Below are 23581 nucleotides of genomic sequence, written 5' to 3' on the forward strand. Positions count from 1 at the left end.
GTGTGGGGTCCTAAATGGCCTGTTCCCCTCTATGTGGCATGCTGACCCTGCGCACCGTGCTGCCAATGGAGGGTAACGTGACCTGCCTCCCCCCTCCCTGCTGCTGTCGGACCCGCTGGTGCTAACCGGGCTGTGTGTCAGGGGGGGTTGCGTGGGCCCCTGTTATCCATTCTCCCCCTCTCGCTCCCTCTCCCCCCTCCCCCTTCCCCCCTGCCAAACGGGCTCCTTCTTTTTCGCGCCCCCGGCGCTACCTGTGCCACCACGTGCGCTGCGCCGCCATCTTGCGGGGACGTGCGGCCGGACCGCGCGCTCCCCTGCTCTTCTCCGCTGCTCATGCTGCGCTCACCTCGCACGAGTCTTGTAGTCCTGCGCCCGGCCGCGCGATGCTGCATCTGTTCGGAGCCTGGTGTAGCTTCCGAACGTCGTCCTCCGAGCTCCGGACCCTCCGCTGTTATAGTCCTCTGAGCCTCCGATGCCGGTCCTCCCGCCGTACCTCTAAGTGCCGGCGCCGACTTCCGGTTTGCTCCTCCGTCCCTCCTCGGGCCTGCGCTGCCCTGGCTGGCTCTTCCTCCTCCCCTCTTCGGCGCGGGGCTCGGACTGAGCCTCGCAGGGGGCTGCTTTCGCCGGCGCGGTCTCCCTCGCGGTGCCTCTTGCGTGCTGACTGGCTCCTTTCCCGATCTCCGCTGCGGTCTCCCTCGCGGTGCGTCTTGCGTGCTGGCTGGCTCCTTTCCAGGTCTCTGCTGCGGTCTTCCTCGCGGTGTCTCTTGCGTGCTGGCTGGCTCCTTTCCAGGTCTCTGCTGCGGTCTTCCTCGCGGCGCCTCTTGCGTGCAGGCTGGCTCCTCTCCCGATCTCCGCTGCTGTCCTTCTTCCCCGGCTGGCTCTCTGGCTCCGGCGATCGTCCTGCAGCTTGCCAGCACCTCTTCAAGCCATCCGGTGCCGTCTTGCATCACTGCTTCCTGGATCATGGCACGTAAGTCGTCCATTTTTCCTCTTCCTCCGCTGCTACTGTCTTCCACCCGACTCTTCTAAGCTTGTCTGCTGATGTCTTCTCTCTTGCCCGACTCCTGTCGTCCGTGCTCTGAGTCTTGCTTTTGTTCTTTTGTCTTTTTGCTGCTGCTCCTACTTTTTCTTCTGCTCGTCTGCTCTCTTCCTACGTCCTTCTTCTTCCACTCCTCGGCAGTTTGTGGCTTTTCCCGCTCTTCTCCTTTCTACTTCCTGTTCTAGCTCCTCCCTCCCCACTACCTTTGCTCGCTAATGTCTAAACCCCTCACCCCCCTGCCCCCAGTCCCACGCCGCATCGTTAATCACTTTGCGGCTTGCAAAGAAGGCCACAGCTATGTAATGGCATGGCAGAGAATATGGGATGCAATTCCATTGTTTTGTGATTAGTACGTTTTAAAGAGTACTCGTAACATTTCAATGCAGAGAAGTGGACAATTGTATTCTCAGAACCAAACCTCTGACTTTTCAGCAAATTATAGTCCTCTCTAGTTTCCACTGTATTCTAGTTGTAATGGACACCTATTGTACTGTTTATGAGTGTAGTTTGGTAGATGACGTAATGACTGTTCCTGAAACCTAGCAAGCTTAAACCAGCACAAAGCAGAACATTGTGATGTATGAACAGATATTTGTAACCCCCTTCCTCTTACAGGAAGAGCCTGGAGTACTTTAACAGTATTTACTGATATCCTGTGACCTTCACTGTTTCTTAACTCTGTAACCAGCATACACCCAATCCATCTGCTGGGATCTTGTAAAGAGCTGCTCTACACCACGAAGTACTTCACTGTTTACAAAACTAGTTTGTGTCTTGAGGAAAGTGAATGTAAACCACACCATTATTCTTTACTGCACCTGACTTGCACTCTGATCTCACCACTTAGGCCTCCTTCCCACGGACGGATTTCCGCCGCGTAGTTCGCGGCGGAAATCCGCTGCGTTGCCCGCAGCTATTAGGTTCTATTGAACCTAATAGCTCAGTGCTCACAGTGCGGAATTCCACCGCGGAATTCCGCACCGTGAAATCACCTGACCTCACCCGCGGCATGCTCTATTTGTAGGTGTATTGCATGGATGTATTGCAGTCAATGGAAGCCGTCCGTCACGCTATCTTCCGCTGTAGCACAGCGGAAGATAGCATGAAACCGCTTCCCCGCCTACCGCCGCCGCGTCATATGACACGGCCGGCGCGTCATATGACACGGCTGGCGGCGTCATGTGACGTGGCCGGCGTGTCACATGACGCTGCGGCGCGTCACGCCGAAGCGTCATGCGGGAGCGAGGACGCCGGATCCGCAGGTAAGTTTGGTGGTCTCTGGGGGGCGCCGTGATGGGCTCCGCGAGCCCGTCATAGCCGTGTGCAGCCGGCCTTAAGGTCTCTTTCACATGACTGTATATGTTTTTACGCTCGGCCAATCACCACTAAAAAAATTGCGTGAATGAAGAATAGCAGCGATCTTAATTAGCATTCACATGGACAGCTGCTGCATGTCAGTGAAAAAATATGCTGCTGCGCGAAAGTCTCTCGGTCAACAGAAATCCTCGGAATGACTGCTAATGCTTAAAAAGAGGCAGCTATCTTCTCTTCCCAGCGTTGGACACAGCTAAATTTCCTCCCCTTCCCTTTTTTTCCAGCTCCTATAGGAGTCTACGGGAGCTTCCAGCATATCTCAGCCAAAGATAGGGCAAGACTTATCTTTTCACGCGCCATATAAAATCGGTCGCCAATGTCCTAATATTCCCAGCACAGTTTTTTTATGAGGCTACAAATCGCTCATCTGAATGCGCAGTGTGACTTTTTTTTTAAATTCCCCGCTCTGTTTTAGAGCGGGGATGCGAATGAAAACAGTTGGACATATGCAATGTATTGCTTATGGACAGTGTATCATACGCAGCCTATTCAAATGTATAGGGCTCATGCTCCGTGGTATGCAGAGAAATAGAGCATGCTGCAATCTATTTCTCATGTGTATCTACATGTACATGTGCATGAATAAATGAAAACACAGTTGTGGACATGAGCCCTTACTGTATGTAACAGCTAGTCAGTTCTGTGCTGCAGGGACATGCCATGCCGTTCCTGCCACATGGAATATGTCTGACCCAAACCCCCAAATATGGAAGCACTTCTGTATCACCCCATTATTTGTTGTATGTATGCTCGCTGGAGCAGGCTCCTCACCCCTACTGTTTTCATCAACTGATTACTACATGTAAGACTGGATTCACACTGGTGTATATCGACCAGGTTTTCATGCCCGTCCGATGTACACTGCCTGTCTGAAGCCTTTTTGAAGCTTGTGACTGAGAAGGTACAGGTTCATAAAATGGAAGAATCTGTCTCAAAATGGCCGCTAGATACAAAATGGCCGCTAGGTACAAAATGGAGCATTATAAGATGCGAATAAAGCTTGTGCGTAGTAAAACAGTAAACAAAGCAGAAATAACTTTAGTGCATGAGATACGGTACAGTGTGTAATTATTTGCTTCTGTTCTTTATTTGAGAACCAAGTCTGGACGCAGTTGTTATCAAAAGAAGCTCTCCCACACCTCCATTCGGAGACTTGGACAAAAGAACTGACTGTACTACAGCTGCCTAAATCACAAAGTGAATACAAGCGAGGACCAGGGAGGACCAGATAACGTCGGGAGAAACAAACATTTCAAGGACATTCCACATATATATTCTCACACTATGCTGCTGTTTGAACAATGCATGATTCTTAATGTTTTTCTAACCCAATGAGATTAACGCCGTGACTAATGACGTATTCCTTTCCTGTATTAGAACTATACCAAAGTGAATAAACGCTCAGTGTACGGCGCGCTTCTTGACAGAGAGAGTCACCTGCTACCTGTCGTGGCTTTCTCTACGTACCTGAGGAAACTGATAACTATCTGTCTAGTTCTTGGTTTCTGGGATGCATCCAAGTACGGACCAATTTGGAACCCAAGGCCTGAAAGGTTATGTGACTGTGTAGCGGTCCTTAACATGACAAAAAAAGGCATGAGTTCCATGAGCTGCTTACAAGTGTTTTTAATGGGTGTCTTATTACACAGGCCAATAACGCTCCTTTCGGTTCCTGGCAAGGTCTTTGCGCACGTTCTACTCTCAAGGATACAACCACTCCTGACCTCCAAGAGGAGACCCCAGCAGTCAGGCTTCACGGCAGGCCGCTCCACCAAGGATGCCATACTCGCTCTGAGGCTCCTCTCAGAGATACATAGGGAATTTAACAAACCGTTCCTCATCGTGTATGTCGATCTCAAGGCGACGTTCAACTCGGTCAACAGAGAAGCCCTCTGGAAGGCCTTGAGTGGAATTGGCCTCCCCACATCCCTTCTAAACCTACTAAAAGACATGCATCAGGACACATCCGCCAAAGTCCGTATCAACAGTTTAACCTCTGCTAGTTTTGCGACCTCGTCTGGTGTTCAACAAGGTTGCATCTTGGCTCCCATACTCTTCTGCAGGGCCATGGACTGGATTCTTCAGCGTATTGTCCAATGTAATGGGGTCACTCTTCCGGAGTACCACTTCACCGACCTGGACTACGCCGACGATGTTGCACTCTTGGATGTTGCATCTAATAATCTGAGACACTCATTGGAACAGTTAGATTTTGAGGCGTCCTGTCCTGGGCTTTACATCTCCTGGCAAAAAAACAAGCTGTAGAAGATAGGAGCCGATGCAATCCCTCCGGATCTAGACGTAAACAGCCAGAGAGTTGACGCTGTAAGTGAGTTCGTGTACCCCTGAAGTGTTTAGCACACAGATGGGAGGGCGCTTCAGGACATCCTGCGGACAATAGCGCTGGCAGCCTCGGCGATGAGGTCCCTGGAAAAACTCTGGCGAAGGCAGAACATAACACTAAGGACTAAGATTCGATTTTACCAGACCTACGTAATGCCAATTTTATTGTACGGATCAGAGACTTGGACCTTGCTGTCACAAACCACTGAGCATCTGCAGTCATTTCACATGCGATGCCAATGCCAGATTCTCTGTGTCCGTTGGTTTGACTTCATCAGAAACAGCGAGATACAGGCTTGCACGGGGCTTGAGTCAATCACAAAAACAATAACAAGGTGACGACTCACACTTTTTGGTCATGTTGCACGCTTGTCAGAAGCTGTCCATGCCTACGGTGCTCTAACTGCAGCAATTGCTAGGAAAATCAAGAGACGACCCCCTGCCGGATGGTGGTGGCCTTCTGGTCATCTGCGGCGCTCGTGGGTGCAAAAGATAGGCAACGGTACCTCCTCCGACATCTATACTGCATGGAACAATGCTCTCGGTTGTGGTCATTCTAGATCGGCACTACGGACCCTTGTCGTCCAAGCGAGATAACTAACTAACTAACTTATTGCACACACTTTTTTCTAGGAGCTTTTTTTTCTAATGGAACAAAAACATATGTATTATTTACATCCATGTACAGTTTTTAATAGTGTGTGCAGTTTCTTAAAAAGGCTTTTGGTTTTTGAATACCGCATGCAGTTTTTTGTGTGTTTTTTTAGGCTTCTTTCACACAGGCGATTTTGCCACAAGAGTTTGTTCCTGTGTTTTTTCAGTGATATCGCTGCTTTTCTTTTAGAATAATCTTGCATCGCGACCGCTTGCTTTAAAATCATGCGATTATTTCTTATCGCAAAAGTCAATAGGACTTTCTAATTTTAAAAACACATCGCATCACACGAAAATTGCAAGTTTATGTAATGAGACAAACAAGATGGCTCCATAGGGAAATATGGGCTACAAAAAAAATCACAAATGCAGCAAGATAGAGCATGCAGCGATTTTTTTTTCTTGCAAGATAGCATCAAAGAAAACCGCTAATGTAAAGGAATCCATTGGAACACATGGGTTTCATATACATGCATTTTCTCTCACTATTACATTGCAAGAAAATCGCGCAATTTGGTCGCCCATGTGAAAGCAGCCTTAAGGTCGGCTACACACGGCTGGATTTGGATTGCAGAATCCACGATTGTCACCCACATGGACGATCCACGTCAGTCCACATCCATTGGCAAGAAGAGAACATACGCATGCATACGCTCGTGGAAAAAAATCGCAGCATGTTATATTTTTGCGTGGATTCTGCAAGGATGGCTTCCATTAAAGTCAATGGAAGCTATCTGACCTGCAGCCCTTCCGCAATTGACATTGCAGAAAGGTCGCGGATACTTCGTCATCGCCTAGCAACGACGTGGGAAAAGCAATGATTTAAAAAAAAAAAAAAAACGTAGTAGCAGCATATGTCGAACGGCAAGATGTCTGGACCATCCGCAATACAGAGAAATACAGGTACAAGGGGATGCCGACCGGGCACAGGGTTGGATTCTGCAGCGGTCTCCCGCATGCAGGATCCTACCTGTTCGTGTGATGGGCATGCTGCGAATTGCCCGCCGCGAATGGAGAATCGCAATGATTCTCTGCTCGTGGACAGGTGCCGGCGCTTTCCATAGCAATGCTATCGAAAGCGTCGGTCGGTGTGATTCGCTGACAGTTTACCGCCAGCGAAATCACTGCCGTGGACAGGGGGCCTAATTGTGATTCAAAAATGCAACAAAAAACATGAACACAGCCCAAGCAAACTAATTTTCAAGTCCAGGAAATGAGTCATGTTTTGAAATCTTATGCCAAGGGATTAGACCTTGTATGTAAATGTGTTTAGCAGCTGTATAGCAGCACAGTTTAGGTATGGGTACAGGTAGGGGGGGGGAGGGGGCAAGCTGAACTTTTGCAACCAGGTCCCCCTGAGCTATGCCCCTGTTTACAAGCTATTGGCCATGATGATTACACTTGTCGGATAAACTGGATGTGACCAGATAGGTAGGGTCTTGCAGGAAGTCCAGTGACAATAGCATTTCATGTCTAGACAAAGCCTGCTGCTTGCTTGGAATGTGTGTGATTGGAGATCAGCTGTCCTCACTAATCTGGATACAACTGTTGCTATAACAAAGCTCTTACGTCTTCCGGAACAACAGGTTACACGCCAGTGACATGTACTGTGTGACATCAAGCATCTTGTCTGTGTGACACAGCCATACACCAGACCCAACATAGGGGTGTTAGTGTTATTCCTTTTCTATGATCTATACTGAGCATTAAAGGGGTTATCCCGCGGCAGCAAGTGGGTCTATACACTTCTGTATGGCCATATTAATGCACTTTGTAATGTACATTGTGCATTAATTATGAGCCATACAGAAGTTATAAAAAGTTTTTTACTTACCTGCTCCGTTGCTAGCGTCCTCGTTCCCATGGAGCCGACTAATTTTCGCCCTCCGATGGCCAAATTAGCCGCGCTTGCGCAGTCCGGGTCTTCTGCTCTCTTCAATGGAGCCGCTCGTGCAGAATGCCGGCTCCGTATAGCTCCGCCCCGTCACGTGCCGATTCCAGCCAATCAGGAGGCTGGAATCGGCAATGGACCGCACAGAAGAGCTGCGGTCCACGGAGGGAGCAGACCCCGGCGGCCATCTTCAGCAGGTAAGTATGAAGACGCCGGACCGCCGGGATTCAGGTAAGCGCTGAGCGGTTTGTTTTTTTAACCCCTGCATCGGGGTTGTCTCGCGCCGAACGGGGGGGGGGGTTAAAAAAAAAAAAAAACGTTTCGGCGCGGGACAACCCCTTTAAGGGCCATTTACACGGGATCTATACTGAGCATTAGGGGCCAGTTACACGGGACGACTATCGCGCAAAATTCATTCAAATGAACAAAAATACACTATAATCGCTCAGTTTCAACCAGCCTAAAAATCATCCCTCACTTCTTGCTGCGTGTAAACGCTCCCTGCTCAGTGTTTCACATAGAATGTTAAGCACTGAGCGTGAAGTGCGCGATTCTCAGCAATGAACTGCCTGTCTAAATGCTCTGCAAGAGCGCAAACAACTAGTGGTCACGTCAGCGCCCGTACAGCCGTTTAGTATAAATGAAGTATCAGTGATCTTTCCTAACCTCATCTTGCTACCCTTATTTGATACATTACTAAGATCTTTGATCTTGAGTTCTTAATATTCTATTGTTATTTTTTGTTGGCACTGGTGACTCCGTAGTCTCCTATGGGAGTCAATGTGAGCCAACTGGCAAAAAGAGAGGAGGACATTTAGCAGTGCCCAGCGCTTTTAAACAATGACGGTTGCCCTCTGCAGATAAACGCTCTCCCTGCATCATTTTGAAAAAGACATCCCCAGGGGGGTGAAGGGAACCGACCATGGGCGTAACTATAGAGGGTGCAGGGGATGTGGTTGCACCTGGGCCCAGGAGCCTTAGGGGGGCCCATAAGGCCTCTCTTCTCTATATAGGTAGCCCAGTACTATGAATAAAGCATTATACAGTTAGGGCCAGAAATATTTGGACAGTGACACAAGTTTTGTTATTTTAGCTGTTTACAAAAACATGTTCAGAAATACAATTATATATATAATATGGGCTGAAAGTGCAGACTCCCAGCTGCAATATGAGAGTTTCCACATCCAAATCGGAGAAAGGGTTTAGGAATCATAGCTCTGTAATGCATAGCCTCCTCTTTTTCAAGGGACCAAAAGTAATTGGACAATGGACTCTAAGGGCTGCAATTAACTCAGAAGGCGTCTCCCTCGTTAACCTGTAATCAATTAAGTAGTTAAAAGGTCTGGGGTTGATTCCAGGTGTGTGGTTTTGGATTTGGAAGCTGTTGCTGTGACCAGACAACATGCGGTCAAAGGAACTCTCAATTGAGGTGAAGCAAAAAATCCATCAGAGAGATAGCAGACATGCTTGGAGTAGCAAAATCAACAGTCGGGTACATTCTGAGAAAAAAGGAATTCACTGGTGAGCTTGGGAACTCAAAAAGGCCTGGGCGTCCACGGAAGACAACGGTGGTGGATGATCGCCGCATACTTTCTTTGGTGAAGAAGAACCCGTTCACAACATCAACTGAAGTCCAGGACACTCTCAGGGAAGTAGGTGTATCTGTCGCTAAGTCAACAGTAAAGAGAAGACTCCATGAAAGTAAATACAAAGGGTTCACATCTAGATGCAAACCATTCATCAATTCCAAAAATAGACAGGCCAGAGTTAAATTTGCTGAAAAACACCTCAAGAAGCCAGCCCAGTTCTGGAAAAGTATTCTATGGACAGATGAGACAAAGATCAACCTGTACCAGAATGATGGGAAGAAAAAAGTTTGGAGAAGAAAGGGAACGGCACATGATCCAAGGCACACCACATCCTCTGTAAAACATGGTGGAGGCAACGTGATGGCATGGGCATGCATGGCTTTCAATGGCACTGGGTCACTTGTGTTTATTGATGACATAACAGCAGACAAGAGTAGCCGGATGAATTCTGAAGTGTACCGGGATATACTTTCAGCCCAGATTCAGCCAAATGCTGCAAAGTTGATCGGACGGCGCTTCACAGTACAGATGGACAATGACCCCAAGCATACAGCCAAAGCTACCCAGGAGTTCATGAGTGCAAAAAAGTGGAACATTCTGCAATGGCCAAGTCAACCACCAGATCTTAACCCAATTGAGCATGCATTTCACTTGCTCAAATCCAGACTTCAGACGGAAAGACCCACAAACAAGCAAGACCTGAAGGCTGCGGCTGTAAAGGCCTGGCAAAGCATTAAGAAGGAGGAAACCCAGCGTTTGGTGATGTCCATGGGTTCCAGACTTAAGGCAGTGATTGCCTCCAAAGGATTCGCAACAAAATATTGAAAAAAATATATTTTGTTTGGGTTATGTTTATTTGTCCAATTACTTTTGAGCTCCTAAAATGTGGAATGTTTGTAAAGAAATGTGTACAATTCCTACATTTTCTATCAGATATTTTTGTTCAACCCTTTAAATTAAACGTTACAATCTGCACTTGAATTCTGTTGTAGAGGCTTCATTTCAAATCCAATGCGGTGGCATGCAGAGCCCAACTCGCGAAAATTGTGTTACTGTCCAAATATTTCTGGCCCTAACTGTAGATGGGGGCCCTGTTACAGGTTTTGCATTGGGGTCCAGAAGCTTCAAGTTATGCCTCTGTGCAGCATGGTTTAGGTATGGGTATGGGTACAGGTACAGATACAGATAGAGGGGGGGGGGGGGGGGGCAGCTCACCTTTTGCATCAGGGCCCCTGAGCCTTTAGTTACACCCCTGGAACCGACTCTCTTCATCCCTGCATGGAAGGGAGTCCCAACGGGGATTCCCTTTATTGTTCTGGAAGGGATTTCAGGGCTGCGGCACCAGTGCAGTGCAAAACGCAGCAGCCAGCTCTGTAAACTCGTGGAAAATAGCCACGACTTCATGCGATTTAATGCTCCGATACCCGCGCTGTCTTAGCATGGCTATTGGAGCGTTAAACTGACGCCCGTGTGAAGTATTTATCATGCGCACGATGGAAAGGTTTCAGAGTTTGTTAGTTCGCTCGTGCAACCTGTTTATACAGGCAGATAAATTGCTCACTTACTAAATCGTTCAGTCCGCTGTGGAAGTAAATCAGAACAGCTGAACGATCGGTATTCAAACTGAACAATAAGCCAATGATGATTTTCATGCTTGCATCAAATGAACGCCAAGCAAATAAATTATCGTTCGATCATTCTTCCTTTAACAGTCAACATGATGACACAAACATGGCTTGGCCGTGGTAGCCAATCACAATAAAGCTCCATCCATAGAGACTGTGGGTTGTGTTATATGGTAAATGCGGAGAGGTTCTTACACCCCCACTTCTGTCTGGGGTTCCCCTCAGAAAGCTATATAGATGAGTATGTAATCTGTGGTCTGCAGAGGATGTGGAACTCCCCGCTGCTGTCTGTTCTGTTATTTACAGACCAGAGAAAGCAATTGTTTTAGTATTAGTGTGTTGGGTAATTGTTAGTTAAGCAGTTCTCCAGTATGTTCCTATAAAGGATCTCTGACCTTATACATCAGATGACCCCACGTGACAATTTACGGGTAATTGCATCATTAGTCATGGTCTCGTGCTATGAGAAGAGGGATATTCCCAAGACTCCTTGTAGTATGACGTAGTGGGAGTGGGGCGTGGCCAGACGGGATTCAAAGAATGCGGTGTTGCCTGGCGACACGTGACATCACCGGAGGCGCCATCACTATATAAAGGGGATGCGCGGCTGAGCGAGAAGAGAGCTAGAAGCCCCCGCGCTGAGGTTGATTCTCCGGCTGTTCTGCTGCCATCTCATGGGAAGCGGCCGTGTAAATGCGTGTTAAGGTGAGGCGAGGGTGATGATGATGGCCGCGGCATCTCCTCTCCGCCGCAGTGCTCGTTCTCATTGCTGTCTGTTCTTCTTGCAGAGTTCCCAGCACGCCAGCAGCGGCGACAACACCAGCGCTGCTCTGCGAGGAGCGCCTCCGTGGGCCTTCTGATAGGAGGTAAGGAGGGTGCAGCCTTCCGGGGGGACCGTGGCTGACTGCTAGCACTGCCTTGCCTGCACACAGGCCGGGCACATCCCATCTATACCCGGATGGGCCTCATGCTCTGCGCCCTGTCTTATCCTTCATGTCGGCATGAATTGTACAATGTTGCTGTTTGTATTATAAGGCCGGCTTCACATCTGCGATGGAATCTTCAGTTGAAGGTTGTCACAGATCGGGCTCAAAGTACCAGAAGATGAAGCAGAATCCCCAGTGCAGTGAAACCCTTATGCACACCGCCGTGATGGGCTCCTGAGTCTGTCACAGCATACACCCCCCCCCCCCCCCCCCCCCCTGCCGAAGACCCCATACTTGCATCTGGATCTGCTGCGCGAAGTCCCTCATTACACTCTGGTGTGCATGCGCAGTACAGCGCATGATGTGCCAGCGGTGTCACATGACGTGGTGGGCGGGGTACGTATTTACGCTATGTTTAGTGTGACGGGTGGCTTCCATTGACTACAATGGAAGCCGTACGTGCGTACTCCCGCAGCAAATAGGACATGCCGCGGGTAATTTCATGTGGTGGAGTTCCGCAGCATGTACATTGAGCTATTAGGTTCAATACAACCTAATAGCTGCAGTGAAATGCCGTGGATTTCCGCCGCGTAAAACGTGGGAATTAGTCCTTAGGCTGCTCTTACGTAGCCTGACTTTTACGGTTTCCAATGCCGCGCTAATCGCGGTTCAATGCCTCCATTGATTTCAGTGGGGTTTCGCAGACCTGTGTTAGATGATGCAGTGCATTAAAGAGCTATCACAGTGATGGGGTGCGTTAAATCCTGTACAATGTATTCAAAAATGCTGCAAATGCATGTGAGAGCGGCCTTCTATTTGAACTATTATGGGTTACATATGACTTTTTTTTTTGTGGCTGTTGGGAGGGGTTAAACTTGGGATAGGACTTATTTAGTCTGTATTCTCAGTCCTGTTTCCATTCTTGATTTCAGCTTGTTGCATACTTACAAACAGCATAACTTGGAGTGGTCCGTGGGCCCCTAGTAGGACACAAAAATGCAGAGGCACATCCAGGAATCTGACTTTATCATGGTGGAGGAAGGCTTCATGGCCAGAGACTTGATGGAGGAAATCATTAATGACGTCTCTCAGACTGTAAGTATCTTCGCTTTCTGGGGTAATGGATGAACAGACTGAGCACCTGTATACTGCTCCAACACTGGCTGGCATGGCAGTACAAGCAGTTTGACTGTCATATAATGGTACATCTGGGCAGGTCATTTGTTCATAATCCCTGACAGAGAAATGTCTCTTTAAAGGGGCTTTCCAGGACTAAAGTATTGATGGCTTGCCCTGAGGTTAGACCATTAATATTTGGTCTGGGACCACCCTTGATGAGCTATTTGAAGGGGCTGCAGCATTTGGGCAAGTGCCTTGTGCTCTTCACTGCACAGTACTATCTATTTCATAGCCGCTTTACGTGGTTCAGCAGCTCCATCCATCTGCTTGCATGGAATTGACCTGCCACCCAACAAGTAAATGACTGTGATGTTAGTGGCCTGAGGAAAGGACATAGTTCTTACTTGAGTTTAGCTTCAGCCCTTTGAGGGACAGAGGGAGCTTCCCACCTCTGGCCGTATAACATAGCCATCACCTGGGGTCGACTTGGTTACTGAGCCAACTCTGACCATTTCTTTTGATGTTTGATACACTTGTACTGTCAGGAAGGGGTTCGCTAGTCTACAAGTTAAAACATTAAGGAAAATGTACTCTGTCCTACACTAATTGCTGCTTTCTCTGCATTTTTCAGGATGACAGGGATGCTTTCTTTGTTGCGGATTTGGGGGATGTCGTGAGGAAGCATCTGCGTTTCCTTAAAGCTCTTCCACGTGTGAAGCCTTTCTATGCCGTGAAGTGTAACAGCAGCAGAGGTGTAGTCCAAGTCCTGGCAGAACTGGGGGCAGGATTTGACTGCGCCAGCAAAGTAAGGACAGATGCTTTACAGTCTTGGCTGTACCTCACTGTAATCTGCAAAGATTCCCCAAAACTGGACCTGTGTAACACTAGTCTATTTGTCTTCCTGTAGACAGAAATGGAGTTAGTCCAGAACATAGGTGTGAAGCCAGAAAACATAATTTATGCCAACCCGTGTAAGCAGATATCCCAGATTAAGTTTGCTGCTAAGAATGGAGTCCAGATGATGACCTTCGACAATGAAGTGGAGCTGTCCAAAGTGTCACGAAGCCACCCAAATGCTAAGTATGTACATGTTGCCATGGAAACCTTTTGTTGAGTGTAGGATTAATATATAATTTTTTTCTTTTTTGAACTGATGCTTAATGATGTTTACTGTTCATAGAATGGTACTTCGCATAGCAACAGATGACTCCAAGTCGTCTTCCCGCCTTAGTGTGAAATTTGGGGCTTCCTTAAAATCCTGCCGCCGCCTTCTTGAAATGGCTAAGAATTTAAGCGTTGATGTAATTGGTGTTAGGTAAGTTGTAATTCCATGAATACAGATTGTTTAATACTTAAGTACAGTTACCCCCAACAAGGCTGTCATTGTATGTTTTGTGATGGTAGCATGCATTACCCATTGGGGTGCCTGTACCTGGCTCATCCCAGTCCTAAGTAGTGCATGTGTTTTACTAAAACTGCTGGGCTCTAACTACTTGGCAATGGAATTAGTGGCAACTACAAGTGCTGCCCAGTGGTAAAACGCATGTGCTACCTGGGCTGGTAGCTACAATGTATGTGCACCCTAAAGACATATAAACTTGACCCCATACTTGGCTACGGATCCGCTGCCCGAAGTCCGGCATGACGCTCCGATGCGCAGCACAGCGCCTGATGCGCCGGCAATGTCATATGACACGGTGGGCACGGCGTGTATTCACACTATACTTCAGAAGTATAGCGTGACAGTTGGCTTTCATTGACTACAATGGAAGCCGTCCGCACGTATACCCGCAGCAAATAGGACATGCTGCGGAATTCCACAGCATGTACATTGAGCTATTAGGTTCAATAGAACCCGGTGGCTTCAGTGGAACGCCATGTTTACGCGGCGGAAATCCGTCCGTGTGCAGTAGGCCTTATAGTCGGACTAAACACTGACTTCTCAACACAATTTAACTTGTGTGTTTTTAAATTAGCTTGTAGCTAAAGCTTGAATGTCATTTCAGTTTCCACGTGGGTAGCGGCTGTAGTGATCCCAAGGCATATGTGCAATCCATATCAGATGCCAGGCTGGTTTTTGAAATGGCATCAGAGTTTGGTTACAAGATGCGGCTGTTGGATATTGGAGGAGGCTTCCCTGGGACAGATGACTCAAAAATTCGTTTCGAAGAGGTAAGAATATATGCTTTAGCAATAGATGGAATTGGAGCGCATACTCTGGCTATGTTTATATTGGTGGAGTAGTAACTGAGCATGTCTTTCTCAAACAGATTGCAGCTGTGATAAATCCGGCACTAGATCTATATTTCCCAGAAGGCTCAGCTGTGCAGATCATTGCTGAACCTGGAAGATACTATGTAGCCTCTGCTTTCTCCCTGGCTGTAAACATCATCGCTAAAAAGGAAGTGCTCTTGGACAGCTCTGGATCAGATGGTATGTATCACAATCAGGGTTGCCTTGATGCAAAAGCTTTCAGCAGCATTCATTGCTGATGCAAATTGTCTATTATATGGTCCATGCACCATGTGTTAATAGAAGAGCTGATGTGATAACTTGCAAAAGTGCTGTTATTTACCTAAAATAACTTCTGTCCTGTAAAATTCCTCAAGTGCTGGCCACTAGGAGTCTTTGCTGTCCGATGCCTGTCTTATATGAAGTCTCTCGTAAACAATAATAGTGCCCATAGAAGTCTATGGAGGGTGGGGAGGGGGTGTAGAGGACCTAAAAATTTGGATCTGGCCTACAGAGGGACTTCAGTGATAAATGCCACCTAAGTCATATGGCCAGATAGTGGTGGGCCTCATGTACGGATTTGACAGTTTATTCTGAATGTGGGTGTGGTTTGAATCACATGTCAAACTTATGGCCTGCAGGCCAAATCTGGTCAGCTGGTGCCACACAGCAACCTAACTAGCATTCCACTCGCCCTGCCTGCATCTCCCATACAGCGTCAGTGCAGAGTCTATGACCACTAACCTCTTCAAACCAACCTCTGCCGTACTATGGGACTCACTTATTACTACTGTGGCCACAATGGGGTTCACTATTACTGTACAGGCTTACAATTAGTCAGCCCTTTGAAGGTAACCATAAGGCTGATGTGGCCCTCTGTGAAAATTAACAACCCAGCTTCAAGGGAACCAAAAATGGCAGACCACATTTGCATATTCTTAACCTCCCTCCCCTCCTCCATGGGATATGTACAACCTGCCTATTTTCATTGCCTGTCTAAATGGCAATAGCATTGACTCCTACTATCCACTCCTGTTTATACTTTAATGTATACACTTCAGTTTATTTATTTTCTTATTTTTTTTCATCTCTTTAGACGAAGAAACCTGCCCTTACAAGAATATCATGTATTACATCAATGATGGCGTTTATGGGTCTTTTAACTGTATCTTCTTTGACCATGCTCATCCCAAACCCATTCTTCACAAGGTACAGTTGAACAAAAAACATGTATCCATGTAAAATATTCAGATGTGTGAAGTCTGTATGAACTGGGTCACTTGGGTTTACAAAAAACTTTCTTCTACAAACCTCGCTTGTCTTATGGGCTGTAGCTGGTACTACAGCTAGCATCCATTGAAGTAAATGAGCTGAGCTGCAATCCCACACAATCTGTGGACAGATATATAAATGTCCAACAGTGTATTTAATGATTGGGTATAAATATGTACTGTGAAGTGTAAACCATATTCATATTTATTTATTAGCACTAGTTAATGTTGGTATAAACTTAGTGCAAGTTGTAACTTTTTTTTTTTTTTTTCTAATTTCCTTTTTGCCAGTTTGCACTAGTGACATTGTAGAGATTGGTTTCATTATTTAGATAGTACATTGATGTTACTTTTCAGTGAACATGTGTAGTTAACACCTCACATTATAGCTCATGAATATTTCTCCTTTTACTTTATTGTCAACTAAGTCTTGCTTGCTGTCCCTTCAGAAACCTTCTCCAGATAAGCCGTTGTACAACAGCAGCTTATGGGGACAAACCTGTGATGGCTTGGATCAGATCGCTGAGCATCTTCAGCTACCAGAGCTTCAAGTTGGGGACTGGCTCCTGTTTGAGAACATGGGAGCCTACACAATAGCAGCTTCCTCTACCTTCAATGGCTTTCAACAATCCCGCATTTACTATGCAATGCCACGGGCAGCCTGGTAAGACTTAAGAAATGTGAAAAGTCTTTTGAATAAGATTTAGTAGCCAAAGAATTATGTGACAATTTTACTAATACTGGCTAATTGAACAGCACAAACTTAAATGTCTTAAAGCATTGGTTTATCAGTGCGTGTCGAATGATAAATCTGACACTTTTTAGGCTGCATTCAGACAACCGTATATCTGCCTGGTATTCACGCCGCCCGATATACGGCGTCTCTCTCTGCAGGGGGAGGAGGCTGGAAGATCCGGCAGCAGTGCTCTGAGCTCCCGCCCCCTCTCTGCATCCTCTCCACCCCCTCCCTGCCCCTCTGCACTATTTGCAATGACAGGAGGTGGGGTGGGGGTGGGGCTAAATGGCATGAATTAGGTCTGCCCCATCCCACCTCCTCTCATTGCAAATGGTGCAGAGAGGGGGCAGGAGCTCAGAGCACTGCTCCCGCCTCTTCCAGCCTCCTCCCCCTGCAAAGAGACGCCATATATCGGCCGGGGTGAATACCCGGCCAATATACGGTCGTCTGAATGCATTGTTAGGCTGCATTCCCACGAACGTATATCGGCTCGGTTTTCATGCCGAGCCGATATACATCGTCCTCATCTGCAGGAAGGGGAGGATGGAAGAGCCAGGAGCAGGAAACCTTCCTGCACATGAGGACTTATATCGGCTCTGTGTGAAAACCGAGCTGATATACGTTCGTGGGAATGCAGCCTTAGTGTGTGTTTTATTGTTTAACTGCCTACTAGTTGGCTTGGTTTTATGACCAACTTTGCACCAATATTTTTTTGGGCAAAAGTGTAGTCTTTGCCTCCTTTCCTGTGAAGCTATACCCCTTTTACAAACTTGCCAGTGTCTACGAACATTAGCTCCTTGTCAGCCAGCCTTCTTGGAACTGTCTGCCCCGTCACTGATATATTCATAATCCTACTGAGGCTTGCCATCTATTGCAGTAGTCGATCACTGCTAGTAGAGAATTGTTTGTAATGTAAGTCTTAAGCCAGCAGAATCCCAATGTATATTTAGTCTTAGAAGGGATACTGGCCAGGTTTTATTGAAGTGAACCAAATCTTCATTTGTTCTTTGTTTTCAGGGAGGCTGTTCAGTTGCTGCAGAAAGGATTACATCAAGTTGAAGAGAAGGAAAACGCTTGTCCACCAGTGTCCTGCGGCTGGGAGATCTCTGATTCTCTCTGCTTAAATCCTGCATTTGCACCAACCCGGATCATCTAAGCTTCTACATTCTGAATGTCTTGTAGAAATACCGAAATGCTGTAAATGGTTTTATTCTTTGTTCTGCCCAGCATGTGGGACCAATCTTTGCCTTGTTTTAAAGTATGCAACATAAAATCCCTCTCAGAAAATCTTTGGTTTAAGTTATTGTGTTACTAAAGTATTCATGTGATGTTGAAATTGTACTTATATTAAATTATTTGTTTTTTATTACCTGTACACTTATTTTCTGAGGGTTGGGGGGGGGGGGGGGTCACAAGGGGACCTGTCAGCTGATGCTGTCTGCTTCCCAATCAGTTGAACATGCGAGTATACTCGGAGGAGTTCAATGGACACCACACCGTATGTGTTAACCAAAGAAAAGCCTGTTTGTTGTACAATGTACTAAATTTTTATATGGTTCTATGAAGCGAGTGGCTTTATGCCAGATAGAATTAAAATTAATAAGCACATATATTGATTTAAAACATCTCAGCCTCTTATCAGTATGTCCTCCTCTGTGTAGGTGTTAATCGGGAGGTACATTCCTGTAAGCTTGTTAGTAACTTTCAACAAGAATTATCTATAGATAAGAACAGGACAGAAACCTAGCGGTAATCCAATTAATATTTCCAGGTGGATCATTCTAACTGAAATCTAACATATTTCTCAAGTGAGAGTTGAAATTAATACTATATATATATATATATATATATATATATATATATATATATATATATATATATAATTAGTATTATAGCAGACACGCGAAGAGACAAAATGGAGTCTTTGTGGTCCATTTTAAAAGCGTCAGCCCTTACACGTATTTGCAGTTAAGCTTAAACCTTTAGCAGAAGAAGATGCAGATTATAAACACATAATTATTCTGTGAAATACCCTTATCTTTCTCTATTTAAGAGCATATACCAGAATTAACCCCTCACAACAGTTAAACACATCGTTAAGCAATGGGCAATACTTGCCAATCCTCCGATGCAGCTGAAGGCTACTTTACCTGATGGGAGGTGTGTTTGCTATGAAAAGTCATGTTGACAAGCACAATATTGGGATGAGCGTCTCAGCCTGACAACACACTCGCTTGTATAGGTAGCCTTAGATCAACCTAATCGTGGAGCCTAATCAAGTTGCATACACAATTGGCAAGTACTGTTTTGCAGGCCCTGGTTAAAAAGGGTGTATTGCAGACAAGGAGTATATTACTTCGATGCATTGTACCTGTGTGGAGACCACCTTGAACATACATAGTGCTCTGTAAGCGGTCATAATGCTATTGATCTGGCATGAGGTGATGGACTTAGTAGAAATAAAGCTTTTAGATGTGGTTATTTCATACTTGACAAGTTCTGAAACCCAAACTAAGGGTGCATTCAGACAATCGTGTATATCGGCTGGGTTTTCACACCCAGCCAATATACGGCGTCCCTCTCTGCAGGAGAAGGAGGCTGGAAGAGCCGGGAGCAGTGCTCTGAGCTCCCGCCTCCTCTCTGCCCCTCGCAACTATTTTCAATAAGAGGGGGTGGAGCTACATCCAGGAACTTAGTTCTGCCCCCTCCCATTGAAAATAGTTGAAAGGTGGTGGAGAGGAGGCGGGAGTTTAGTGCACTGCTCCCGGCTCTTCCAGCCTACTCCCCCCTGCAGAGAGGGGACGCCGTATATCGGCTGGGCGTGAAAACCCAGCCGATTATAAGATCGCGTAAATGCACCCTAAGGGGCAACTTGAGCACCACCCTAGTTCCACAATTCCCACAGAATGCAAATTAAATGAAGCTGCACATTAAGGGCCCATTTAGACAACAATTATCGCTCAAAAGCTGTCTTCAGATGCTCGCAATGTTCAACCATTTTATAATGGCAGCGATGACCATTTGTGTGAAATAAGGCCTAAAGGAGTTTTCTAGATCTGTAAAATTCTTTACTTGTCCATGGCATAGGTAATTAATAGTTGATCGATGGGGGGTCAACGGCCCTGGGACCCCAGCCAATTGCCAGCTGTCACTCTGTACAGTAATACAGTTTTTGTTTTGGAGGCAAAGCTCCCTCTTTATTCCAGTGATTGCTCCACTTGCACAACTATTGCTCGATTTGTTGAAGCTCATGAATTTGAGCAATCATCGTGCAGTGTAAATGCAAGAAAGATCACTTACTATTCATTTCAAGTCATCATTGCAGCATAAAATCTATCGTTGGCCTCTCATTCTGTGTAAAGGCACAGCGCATCAAATGTAAGGCAACGTACTGAGCAAGAAGCCAGTGATGCAGCGGCAAAGTCTGTCTAAATGCTCTGAGCACTACCTTAGTGGTGACGGCAGCACGTGTGGTCATTTAGCTAACTATTGTCCCGTGTAAAGGGCAATGAGAAGGTACAGCCACGCTGGCTGGGTAAGCTGGGATATTGTAGATCCTACAATCCATAAAGTGGATATTAAATCAACAACTTGTCAATTTATGGTGTGTATTTTCATTGCCTATTTGGCCCTTTTTTTTTTCTCTAGTTTAAGGACCCCTTTCGATAAGCTATTTAAATGGGTTAATTCTCTTGGCACGCAAAAAAAGAAAATAGATGTTCAAGTCTAGAAGTCTATGGGAGGTGCACAAATGCCCAATATGCTGCGCAATTCTGCTGACTAACACATCTGGAACTCCTTAGGCAAAAACAACCTTTAAAATCATGGCAGGTGTATCCGGAGCCCATATGAACTGGCCCTGCAAGTGCAAAAAGTAAATTTTATGTGCAAATGTGTCGCGCTTATATAAGTATTTTGTGCATGTGTGAAGGGGCCCTAAAGGCTGGGGTTACAGCGATCGAAATCCCGTGGAAATCTCATGGACTGAGCGCATGAAAATACCACAAGATTTCTGTGGGAGAAATGTAGCTTCAAAACCCGCAGCCTTTCGCCATGGACTTTGGAGCAGCTTCGCTGCCTGCATTCTGCTGCAGCCGTCTCTCCCCATAGAAAGGAGAGAGGCCGCTGAGGAAACTGGGAAAGAATTGACATGCCGTGTATTTGAATTTCTCACATAATGTCAATTTCAATGTGGCTTGGCCGCAGCGTGTGGATGAGATTTTTGCAAAATCTCATCCACTTTGCTGGCTAATCCGGGGATAAAAAGCCACAGACAGAATTTCTGTGTAGAAAGGCTGCACGGAAATTCCATGGTAATTACGCCCCATGTGAACCCAGCCTAAGGGCTAATGCCCACAGACGGATTTCTGCCACGTTTTATGTGGTGGACATCCACGGTGTAATGCCACAGTTATTAGGTTCTTTTGAACCAAATGGCTCAATGTTCATGCTGCTGAATTCCGCAGCGTGAAAGAAACTGTGGCATGCTCTAATTGCCGCGGGAATTCACATGTCCGGCTTCCATTATAGTCAATGGAAGCCAGCCATCACGCTATACTTCCACTGTAGCACAGCAGAAGTATTGCATGAATACGTGCCCCCACCGGCTGCGTCATCCCACACTGACGACGCGTCATGCGCTGTACCTCGCATGCTCGAGAGACAGGAATAACACCGTGGATCCAGGAGGTGAGTGAGGGTTTTGGGGGGGGGGCGCCGGACTCCGCTGCGATATTCCGCTAGTGAGTCCGACACGACCGTGAGCATGAGGCCTAAAGGTTGAATTCTGCAACAAAGCCACATGCAGATTTTGCAGTGAAAACCTAGGAAAATCTGCACCATTGGATCTTGCATTAGGGAGTCTCACACAAGCGGACGTTGCTGAACGCCGCAGCAAGTATGCAATGACGTGTGCTGACAATCCCCATACACTATCTTGGTGTGTAATATGTGCCAAGATAGTGCATGCTGCAATCTTTTCTTTTTTTTTTTTGTACACTGTGTGTAAGGCTGAAGACAATGTGAGATTAATACTGCACACTACATGTGCATAATACATAGCAGCATATGCCAGTGAGAGCCCTAAAGGTGTTTTCCAGTTTAAACACCACATAATGAAAAATGCTGCAATATTCTGATATATTTTGTTTCCATACTATTTTCATGATCTTCACTCTACATTCTTATTAACTTGTGGAGGCTAAAAACCCAATGTCAGCTAAAATGTATCTATCTAGAGGCCAAGCTGCTAAGTTCACAAAGCATTTTCTAGAATGGATACAATTGTATTCATAGCAAGACTAGATGTTTTTCAGCCTTTGGATGGAAACAAAAGTGTTTGATCCCATGAAAACAAAGACCTCATTTGTGACTGATCATAATGAATATTGCATATTAAAGGGGTCTTCCAAGGTATTGTCCAGTAATTGGACAAATTAATAAAAGATCAGCAAGGAGCAGCATCTGGCACCCCTGCCCATCAGTTTTCATGGAGCTGTTACTGGCTGGAACTAGCCCAGCTCTGTACCCTGTACGCTTCAATGAGCGCTGAGCATGGCTTCTTGCAATGTTGCTGACAGCCATTTGAATCTCACACGACCGGATTTAAATTGCGGAATACGCGATCGTTACCCGTGCGGATGATCCACGGTATTCCGCATTCATTCAAGAAATAGAACATTTGAAGGTCCACTCACATGAGTGGACAGCGAATGCGATTTCCACTTGAAGAAATTAAATCGCAGCATGTTCTATTTTCTTGCGGATTCCACACAGACGACCCATGGCCCATCCATAATTAACATTACGGGTATCCGTGTCATTGCCTAGCGGGAAAAACAGTGATTTGGAAAAAAAAATCTGTACTGCACATATCCAACGGTGAGCCGCCATATCCATCCATACAGATTGAAACGGGTCCGTGTGAGACCGGCCTTAAGTGCTTATTCACACGTCCATATATCTGCCGAGTCTATACAGTGTCCCTCTCTGCAGGGGGAGGAGACGGGCCAGGTTGGGAGCAGTGCATTGAGCTCCTGCCCCCTCTCCGCATCTCGCCACTGTTTGCAATGGGAGGGCCGGGACGGGGACGGAGCTAAGTTCCACCCCACCCCCTCCCACTGCAAATAGTGGCGAGGGGGCAGGAGCTTAGTGCACTGCTCCCAACCCGGCCCGTCTCCTCCCTCTGCAGAGAGGGAAAGGGTATATCAGCTGGGCCTGAAAACCTGGCCGATATACGGTCGTCTGAATAAGCCCTGAGGACGTGTTACAGTTAACTTAAGAGAGGATTGGGATCCCAACTCTCCCTGTTAATTTAAAAAACTGGCTTGGTAGAATCGCCTGAATCCACCACTGTGCTTTCCCATTTTAGAAAATGGTGATGTATCACTAGGATATGCTATGACTATCTGGCTGCCAAAAAGCCAAATGTTCCTTCTGTTTTTCCATACGGACTCTTGGAGTCTCATGTGAATGTGTCAGGTGGGAGGTTCTTACTACTCACTGTCGCTCAGGTCTGATGCCACCTATTGAGGGTGAGCAGTGGGGAGAACCCACTTGTCACCTTCACAGTTCTGGGAACCAAAACTAAAATGGGGGACAGGGAGTAGAGGGGAAAAGAGGGACATCATTGAAGTCAGCACTACCGAGATAACACCACTAGGGGGCAGTGCAGTCCATCAGTCCTGCGCAGTCTCCATGACACACAGCACTGATCGTGACATCGTTTGCTTGTAGCTGAGGACATAGACACGCCTGCAAGCTAATAGGCAACCTCATGAGCC

At 46.5% G+C, this 23581-nt stretch overlaps 1 protein-coding gene across 1 annotated transcript; it reads left to right on the plus strand.

The window, feature by feature from the left end:
• Window positions 1-11069: 11069 nt before the first annotated feature.
• Window positions 11070-18165, plus strand: AZIN2 (antizyme inhibitor 2). The gene is made up of 11 exons (XM_066573893.1): window positions 11070-11220; window positions 11304-11381; window positions 12374-12536; window positions 13192-13365; window positions 13468-13640; window positions 13741-13875; window positions 14567-14732; window positions 14831-14993; window positions 15889-16001; window positions 16513-16727; window positions 17817-18165. Exons 3-11 carry the CDS (start codon window positions 12438-12440, stop codon window positions 17953-17955), a joined length of 1377 nt encoding a protein of 458 aa, XP_066429990.1. The 5' UTR covers window positions 11070-11220; window positions 11304-11381; window positions 12374-12437; the 3' UTR covers window positions 17956-18165.
• Window positions 18166-23581: the final 5416 nt, after the last annotated feature.

This window comes from Eleutherodactylus coqui, chromosome 1, assembly GCF_035609145.1.
Source record: "Eleutherodactylus coqui strain aEleCoq1 chromosome 1, aEleCoq1.hap1, whole genome shotgun sequence".
NCBI classification, from domain to species: domain Eukaryota; kingdom Metazoa; phylum Chordata; class Amphibia; order Anura; family Eleutherodactylidae; genus Eleutherodactylus; species Eleutherodactylus coqui.